General features: G+C 37.5%; 1 protein-coding gene across 1 annotated transcript; it reads left to right on the top strand.

Annotated features, from left to right (window-relative positions):
* The first annotated feature begins 699 nt into the window (after positions 1-699).
* LOC131821814 (olfactory receptor 2D3-like) lies at positions 700-1,623 on the top strand. Its single transcript, XM_059158146.1, has one exon. The coding sequence runs from the start codon at positions 700-702 to the stop codon at positions 1,621-1,623; it is 924 nt and encodes a 307-aa protein (XP_059014129.1).
* Positions 1,624-10,045: the final 8,422 nt, after the last annotated feature.

Here is a 10,045-nt window from a genome sequence, read left to right as displayed (position 1 = left end):
TCATTGGATTCTATGAAACAAGCAGCAGCATGAATGAGCTCAAACACTAGTTGCACCAGAAAAGACACTGCCATTGTGCAGACAGCTATTATGGTGCCATTTTATCTCCACAAAGGGTTGTCCTTTGTTCCATAGTGTGTGGTGTTACCCAAGTCTGGTCTTGTCTCCAACATCTTGGCTCAGTAGTGATGAGGGCGCATTATATCTTAATCTTCCACATTGCCATCAAGCCTTGATTCTCTGACACCATAAAGAATTTAGAAAAGTACTAGGACTGTGGATTATTACATGATCTAAATGGTTTCTTAAAATTCCCTTCCTACTAGGAAGGATGACAAAGGATCCCTTGGAAACAGAAAGGAAAAGATAATTATTGCTTCTGCTCCTTGATGAAAGTCAAAATCTGTTGACTGAGAAAATAAACTAGGAAAAAGAAAAACCTGGGCTTTTTACTAAAGACAGAACTCGTCATGTTTTCTCAAATCCATATAATATGTTGGCATCCTTTTTCAAATAGTTTAAGTAAGAATTAGGTTTGGAATTTTTAGAAAATCAAGTGTCTTAAATGCTTCCAAGAATGTTTTCAGTCAAATACTTTTGTTCTTGCAATGAGATCTTTGCTTTCAGGATTTGATTTTCCATTATAGTCAACTTCTGATTGCCCTAGTTATGCTAATGTTTAGGCAGAAATAAACATCAATGGGCACAGAAAACCAAACCTATGTGACTGAATTTATCTTGCTGGGCCTTTCTTCAGATCAGCAGATACAGATCCTCCTGTTTGTGGTGTTTCTCATCATCTACCTGATAACTCTGTTGGGAAATCTTCTCATCATAATGCTAATTCATATCGACTCTCGACTTCAAACACCAATGTACTTCTTCCTTAAAAATTTGTCATTTACTGATCTCTGTTTCTCTACAACAATCATCCCCCAGATGTTATTCCATTTGCTAGTAATGAGAAAAACCATTTCCTTTGCTGGGTGTTCAATTCAGATGATTTTTTTCCTAGTAGCTGGGTGTACAGAAAGTTCCCTCCTAGCAGTGATGTCCTATGACCGCTATGTAGCTGTCTGTAAGCCCCTTCACTACTCCATGCTCATGACCCAGAGGGTGTGTATACAGCTGAGCACAGGGTCCTGGGCCACTGGAGCATTTGTATCTCTGGTAGACACAACATTTACTTTATGTCTGTCATACCACGGACAGAACATAATTAATCATTATTTTTGTGAACCTCCTGCACTCCTGAAGTTGGCTTCAGAAGAAACCTACAAAGCTGAGATTGCCATCTTTGCAATAGGTGTGGTAATTCTCCTTGGTCCTCTTTCCCTCATCCTTTTCTCCTATTGGAATATTATTTCCACTGTGATTCAGATACAGTCAGGAGAGGGGAGGATCAAGGTCTTTTCTACTTGTGGTTCTCATCTCATCGTTGTTGTCTTCTTCTATGGCTCAACAATATTTACCTACATGCGTCCAAATTCCAAGAAAATAAGTGAAGGGGATAAGGTGATCTCTGTGTTCTACTCAGTCATAACATCCATGATGAACCCATTCATTTATAGCCTGAGAAACAAGGATGTGAAGGAGGCACTTATGAAAGTATTTGGAAGATAAACCCTCTCAGAGGCAAGAATCTTTATATTGATGTACAGCTGTGGGAATGAAGACATTCCAAACTGATTCAACATTTTTAATAGCTTTCTCTCTGAACTATCTCTAGGCTGATACATCAATAAGGGTCATGTGTGTACTCTTGTGCATCTAGAATGTTTTTAATTTGTCAACTGTATCTTGTTCAAGTTTCTTCTCTGTGGCCTCGCCTCATAAAAGCTTTTTTGCTACCACATTACATATAATATAAATTATATTTATGTATCATTTTATATGAATATTTTTATATATCAAAGAGGATCTTCATTTATACTGCATTACTGATTCACTAATCCATTTTCACCCAGAGATAGTACTTTTGGTTCTAAACTCCATTGCTCTTTGTCAGCCTCATCCCATGCTAACATCTACAGTCATCCACAGATGCTGGATCAATGGAAATTGGTAGTGTTTCTACAATTCTTCTAAATAACTCTTCTAAATACAATTCTTCTAAAAATTCTTCTAAATACTATAATTTCCTGTAAAAAAATCAATTTTTTTTACCTTAAAAGTCTAACATGGAACCCTCTTTCTTGTTTTGTTTTGTTTTGTTTTGTTTGGGGGGGGGGTTGTTTTGTTTTGCTGTAGAGTCCCAAAATAGTGCTATAGTCGATTCAACTACACATGGGGGAGCTACTGGCTTAGACAATAATGTGTGGGATCTCATAGTCCAACATACATCATTCCCATACCACACACACCTTCTCTCCAAGAACAATTGTTGGGTTGAAGGAACGAGAATTAAGAAGCAATGTGCCTACATCAGAACTCTCTTATCAGAAATGTCTGTGACACCAATACACCACAGCCGTTCCTTCCTCAGACTTGCTCATCCCTCTTCTGCAGGTTTGATTGTGCCAGTATCCATTAAGTTCTCCTTTTTGGAAAGTGGAAAAGGATGGCTGACATATGAGAAGCAATCCCAGAAGATGTAACTTGTTCTGTGGGATTAAATGGCCCCTTTAGCTTTTTTAAGAACTGCTATAACCACAGTTTTGGCAAAAGCACTACTGGTAATGCTTGTGGATACTCACTGATGTTCAGCGTGTGCACTGCCCCTCCCTTGGAAGAAAATCCACTGTTGTGCTCTACCCTCAGCTAAATCTCTACCTGTAAGTATTAAGTGGAATTGACCCAACTCTTCATTGGCATGTAGAAACACTACCAATTTCCATGCCTGGCAGCAGAGCCTGTGAGCCATAAAAAAATGTAGCTGGGGGCCATCAAAGTTCTGTCCATTCCCCCACCCCCATGATTGTCTCTTTCTCCTGGCAGAAGTCCTATGACACAGACATGTACCACTTGTACTTCATTTCCCAGACTTACAAATATCCCCTGATTGCCACACCCCATCTTCCCTAGAGCTTCTTGTAGGGATTCTTTTCATATAGAAGAATGTTGATGATAATAGCCAAACCTCCTTTTATCTTTTACCAAGAGAAATTTCAACTTGGAGTTCTGCTATCACTTCATGACCATCTATAAACAAAGTAATTATGGATGAAGTTTGGCAGGAGCCAGAGAAAGTGAGAAGACCTTGATGAAAATCAAGCTTGCACGTATTGCATGGAGCACTGGGTGTGGTGCAAAAAGAATTAATTCTGTTATGCTGAAAAAAAATTTTTAAAAATCAAGCTTGCCACACAGGTCTGGCTGCTCCAGCTTCACTGTCCCTGGCTTGTTCTGGGTATCCAGCACTGGTCATTCTGTGTCATGATATCCCTGCTGAATTGAATGCATTGTGTGCAGAATGATTCTTCATGGGAGAATAAATGTATGCGCTGGTCATTCTGTGTCATGATGTCCCTGCTGAATTGAATGCATTGTGTGCAGAATGATTCTGCATGGGAGAATAAATGTATGCAATAATAGATTCACTAAGCAGTTGTGAGTTGTATTATTTTCAGATTATATGTATCAACATGATCTTATACAAGGAAACAAAAAACTGATCTTATACTACAGATTCTTTGAGAAGCTATGATGTAAATGTAAGCATTTATATTTTTTAATTGAAGTATAGCTGACATACAATATTATATTAGTTTCAGGTGTACAACATAATGATTTGATATTTATATACATTACATAATGCTCACCACAATAAATGTAGATATCATCTGCCACCTGACAGTTATTATAGTATTGTTGGCTAGATTCCTATGCTGTACTTTACACTTCATGACTTAGTGATTTTATAACCGAATGTTTGTACCTCTTTATCCCTTTCACCAATTTCATCTCCCCTACCCTCTTCCATTTGGCAATCACTAGATTTTTCTCTGTATTTATGAGTCTGTCTCTCTCTCATTTTATTTGTTTTGTTTCTTAAATTCCACATATAGGTAAAATCATATGGTACTTATCTTTTTTTGTCTAACTTATTTTACTTGGCATAATATACTGTAGGTCCATTCATGTCATTGCAAATGGCAAGATTCCATTTTTTATGGCATAGTAATATTCCATTTTATACATACACTACATCTTCTTTATAAACTCATCTATTGATTGGCACTTAGGTTGTTTCCATTTTTTTTTATTTTTTTAATTTCTTTTCAGCATAACAGTATTCATTGTTTTTGCACCACAACCAGTGCTCCATGTTTCCATATTTTGACTAAATAATGCTGCAATGAACATAAGGGTACATATATCTTTCCAAATTAGTGTTTTTATTTTCTTCATTTAACTACCCAGAAGTGGAATTGAATGACTACTACTTTTAGATATCCTGCTGTTTCATGGCCATTCAGAAGCTCAGTTTATCATTTCCTCTTCACTTGTTATTAAGCAAAAGGGAAGTTATATATCACATAATCAGAATGATCATTGGGAAAGTGGCCATGGATCACTTAGAGTTATGTAAAAACTATGCAACGGACCTCATTATGGAATTGGTGGAGTCAACAGGGTAAGAAAACACAGATACTGATATATACTTTTAAATGAAAACATCAGTCTTTGGCTGTATGCCAGACTATCAATGGCTATGTGGGAGCAGCTAGGCGAATAATAGCATGTGAGAAACTAACAAGCTACTAAAGCCACCATATTCTGAGAACTACCCTTGTCCTCTACAGAAAATAGTTTTTCAGGTTGTTGTTTTTTTTTTAACTTTTATTGTGTTATGTTTAGTCACCATAAATACATCATTAGTCTTTTCTGAGTGTTCTGAGATTCATTGTTTATGTACAACATGCAGTGCTCCATGCAATTCATGCCCTCCTTAACACCCACCACCAGGCTCACCCATTCCCCCCACTCCTCTCCCCTCTAAAACCCTCAGTTTGTTTCTTGGAATCCACAGTCTCATGGTTTTTCTCCCCCTCCAATGTCCCCCTCTTTACTTTTCCTTTCCTTCTCCTAGCATCCTCCATGTTATATGATTGTTACTTCTGTATTAAATCAATATATATAATAATAATAATTATATATAATATAATAATAATATAATAATATATAAAATATATATTATCTATATGTGTGAGTTGATTTAATAAGGGAATGCAAGCTGAGGTATTGAAATCAATGTGTGAGCTGATTATATATATATGTATTATATATAATATATATAATGTATATATATATACATTATATATGTATATGTATATACATGTATAATAATGTGTCTATACATTAATATATATACACATACATATACATATACACATATATATGTATTATATATGTTATATTATATATATTATATAATATGTATATTATATATGTATATGTGTATATGTATATATGTATATATATTATATATATTAATACATGTATTACATAATACATGTATATATACATATATATTATCATATATATACTATATATAATCAACTCACACATTGATTTCAATACCTCAGCTTGCATTTCTTTATTCAATGAACACCTAACTAATTTGTTAACTTAATATTTATTGTGACCTCTTCTGTGTGCTGAATATACAGCAATAAATAAAGTTCAAAATTCCTCTTATCTGAAAAACAATCTGAGGGGTTTGAAGTGGCCGGGGGAGTGGGAGGTCGGGATACCACGTGGTGGGTATTATAGAGGGCATGGATTGCATGGAGCACTGGGTGTGGTGAAAAAATAATGATACTGTTATGCTGAAAATAAATAAATGAAAAAAATTCCTCTTATCATAGAACTTACGTTTTAGAAGAGGATGATAAAATATAAGTAAAGCATATGCCTGATGGTAGCAAGTTGTTATGAGAGAATGAAAGCAAGGAACAGTTGGTTGCAATTTTAAGCAGGAGTTCAGCAAAGGCCTTTCTTGAGAAGATGACATTTTAGTTAAAGGACACCTTGCATCCTAGAGAAATTAACATTTGTGCTGTCACCAGAATGTTGAGAAGAGAGAACCAAGGCATTGTTTTGGGAAAAGAGAGTCCAGTCAGAGACAATGGAGAGTCTGAATGACTTGGGAATAAGTTTTTTTGAGATCAGAACAGAAAAGTCAGAGTGGGGGCGCCTGGGTGGCTCAGTGGGTTAAGCCGCTGCCTTCGGCTCAGGTCATGATCTCAGGGTCCTGGGATCGAGTTCCGCATCGGGCTCTCTGCTCAGCAGGGAGCCTGTTTTCTCCTCTCTCTCTGCCTGCCTCTCTGCCTACTTGTGATCTCTCTCTGTCAAATAAATAAATAAAATCTTAAAAAAAAAAAAAAAAGAAAAAAGAAAAGTCAGAGTGATTGGAGACTGACGTTTGACAGGAAGAATGTCAATGAATGAGATCACAGTAACAGTCAGAGGCAAGATTGGTAGGGCTTTCTATTAGTTTCTTTGAGCTGCCATAACGAAGTATCAAAAACTTTGTAGCTTAAAACAACAGAAATTCATAGTTCTGGAGTCTTGAATCAAGGCATCTTGCTCCATCTTGTAGACTATGCTCTGTTCTGAGGCTCTGGGGGAGGACCCTTCCTTGCTTCTTCAAGATTTTGGCACCGAGGTGTTCTCTAGTTTGTGGCAGCATAACTCCAATCTCTTCGTCTGTCTTCGTATGATAGTCCCTCCATCTGTGTCTACCCCACTTCTTTATTTTTTAAGATTTTATTTATTTTTTGAGAGAGAGAGAGCACACAAGCAAAGGGAGGGGTAGAGTGGGAAGGAGGGAGAATTTCAAGCAGACTCCATGTTGAGCGTGGAGCCCAACTTAGTGCTTGATCTCATGACCCTGAGATCATGACCTGACCTGAAACTAAGAGTCAGATGCTCAAACAACTGAGCCACCCAGGTGCCCCTATATTCCCCTTTTCTTTTCTTTTTTAAAAATATTTTATTTATTTATTTGATAGACAGAGATCACAAATATATTGGCAGAGGCAGGTGGAGAAAGAGAGGGAAGGAGGCTCCCCACTGAGCAGAGACCCCAATGCGGGGCTCGATCCCAGGACCCTGGGATCATGACTTGAGCTGAAGGCAGAAGCTTTAACCCACTGAGCCACCCAGGTGCCCCTTCTTCCCCTTTTCTTAAGAAGACATATGTTACTGGTTAGGGTTGACCCTATACCAGGATGATTTCATCTTGAATATAACTACAGTGGCAAAGATCTTTATACCAAATAAGGTTGTGTTGTGAGGTTCCAAGTGGACATATTTTGGGAGGTGATACAACTCAACCCATTACAAGCTTAGAAGTTCTAAAAAGGCAATTGATTTTATTTTAGTTTCCACAGAAGCCATCTTGATATTATACTTCTAAAAGGTCACTTTGAGTATTATATGGAGAGTGAATTATAAGTGTACAAGTATGGAAACAAGAAAAACAATCAATAAGAATGAGTTTTATTGCAGCATCCCAGGAGAGAGATGCTGGTCTTAACTAGGGTTGTAGCAATGGGGAGCCAGAGGTGATGGTTAGATATATGAGTAGATAGTTTATACAAGATTTAAAAAGTGAGTAATGAAATATCCCTAAGTCTTTGGCCTAAGCAATGCTGTGGATCATGGGAGAGACTTGAAAAGAGAGGTTGAAGAAAACAAGAATTCTCTTCTGGACTTTTTTACATGGCCCTTTGTTATATGCTGACTTTGTTCTCACACCACCCTTCTATATTTGAATAGCTACAATAAAGCCTTCATTTAAACAGTCCTGATATCTTAAACTGCATCACCCATCTGTAGTTTAGAGCTTTGCCCCAACCCCATCACCATTTCCATTAGCTGAAGATTTTAATTAAAGCATTTTGAGTACAGTTGCACACATGGGTTCTGAAGTCCTTGGTAGCAGTAATTTTGGTAGTCATCAACCAAATGATGCAAAATGTACTTTTGTCTTTTATGTTACCATCATTATTAAAACCTCCATTTTAAAAATACTAACAATTTAGAGACACAAGTGGTCCTTAGACTGGTTTGAGAAACAGTAGAGTAGTACCTGATTACCAGATAAGATTCAGATATTTCAGTATATGAGTAGAATGAAAAATGCCCCCAGGGTATCTCTTATTGTAGAAATGTTTTAAAAAGTTAATAGCACAAATTGCTCCAGGGACTGCCCTGTTTACAATAGCTCTTAGGAACTCAGGCTTAAAGACTTAATCCCAGGAAAATCCTTAAGGCATGTTTCTTGGTGAATTGGGGATTTTAATACAATCATTCTCATTGGCTTTGGGTATAACAGGACTTGTAGACAAGACGGTGTCCCAACCTTCAAGATATGTGGTAAAAGCAATGGAAGTTGCCTATTCGGCTATGGATTAACAGGCTACAGAAACCATAATTTCCTTCATTGATTAACTTCTGCTTCATCACTGAACCCATTGTCCTGTGTTTATCTCTTGCCAGCCCACCAGGTGGGAGCAGATAAGGTAATTCGGGGGAATTAATCCTTTTAGAGAGTCTGAAATTTTGATCCTGTCATTAGGTGGACTCTGCCTTTCACTCCCCTCTCTGTTTATCTGGCTTTGACAGAGAATACTTGCTCTACTTTTTCACTGATTGTCTTGAGTGATAGCCTCATTCATACTGTTTTACGTCTCCTCTGGAGAGGATTAAACTACTCACCCAGGATACCTGAGTGACTGCAAGGGCTGTGAATACCCCCTGTCTCTCTTTTTGCACCAAAAGCTAATCTGCCAGATTCTCCTCTGCCACTTGCTGTCTCAATATTCTCTCTTCAGGGATTCCCTCCTTGTTTCATTTAGCCACTGGGTTTGGACAGTGTGAGTAGGCAGGACCAGGAGGGGACCTTGACCACCTGTCCTAGGGCACACAGACAGAATCTTCGTGTGGCCAGACATCCCTGGATGAAACAAAAGACTGTGTGAATATGCTAATTTGAATGTGCAGGTATACACAAATCCAGGTATCTTGCCCCCTCTCATATTGAACTCACCCTTCTTTGTTTGGATGTGGGTAATGGTCAGTTCATTCACTCTCTTTAGCCAGGTGATCAGTCCTGGGATCTTCTAAACCAAGATTGTCCTAATCGCAGATCAGAACTCAACATCTCAACAGTCAACATAGTCCCTTCTTCTAACTTACATTTCTCTTGAGAAAGGGAATATGTTGGTGTGCTAATGGCAAATGTGTTTGTGTGGAGTGTCAGCATGACTTTGTTCACCCACTCAACTTCTTTTTTTAAGGATTTCATTTTTAAGTAATCTCTACATCCAACATCAACCCCATCACCCAAAATCAAGAGTCACATGCTCTACCAACTGAGCCAGCCAGACATCCTTCCCCACTCACTTTTAAACCTCTGCTATGTCTCAGGTGGTACTGATAAACAGATAATAAAGATAAGTGACATATGCTTTACTGTCATGAAGAAAAAAATAGTCCAGGGAGACGGAAAGAAAGAAAAGGAAAACAAAATAAACTTCAAATTCCTTCACAGGACCATTCTGGTCCCTCTGACTTCAACCACCCCAAAATTGTCTAGAGTAAGCTTTAATGTACTTACTTTCTCTTAGGTTGTTTAATTTATTTAAATTCAATTTAGTTAACATACACTGTTAATAGTTTATTACTAGTTTCAGGGGTAGAATTTAGTGATTCATCAAATGCATATAACACCCAGTGCTCTTTACATCAAGTGCCCTTCTTAATGCCCATCACCCAGTTACCCCATTCCCCCTCCCCCACCTTCCCTCCAGCAACCCACAGTTTATTTCCTAGAGTTAAGAGTCTTTTATAGTTTGTCTCCTTCTCTGCTTTTATCTTATTTTTCTCTCCTTTCCCCCTACGATCCTCTGTTTTATTTCTTAAATTCCATACATATGTGAAATCATAAAATTGTCTTCCTCTGATTGACTTATTTCACTTAGCATAATATCCCCTATTTCCAACCATATCATTGCAAATGGTAAGATTTCATTTTTTTGATGGCTGAGCAATATTTCATTATATCACATCTTCTTAATCCATTCATCTGATGATG

The sequence above is a fragment of the Mustela lutreola genome, chromosome 1 (genome assembly GCF_030435805.1).
Source record: "Mustela lutreola isolate mMusLut2 chromosome 1, mMusLut2.pri, whole genome shotgun sequence".
Taxonomy (NCBI): Eukaryota; Metazoa; Chordata; class Mammalia; order Carnivora; family Mustelidae; genus Mustela; species Mustela lutreola.
This window is presented reverse-complemented; position numbering and strand designations above follow the sequence as displayed.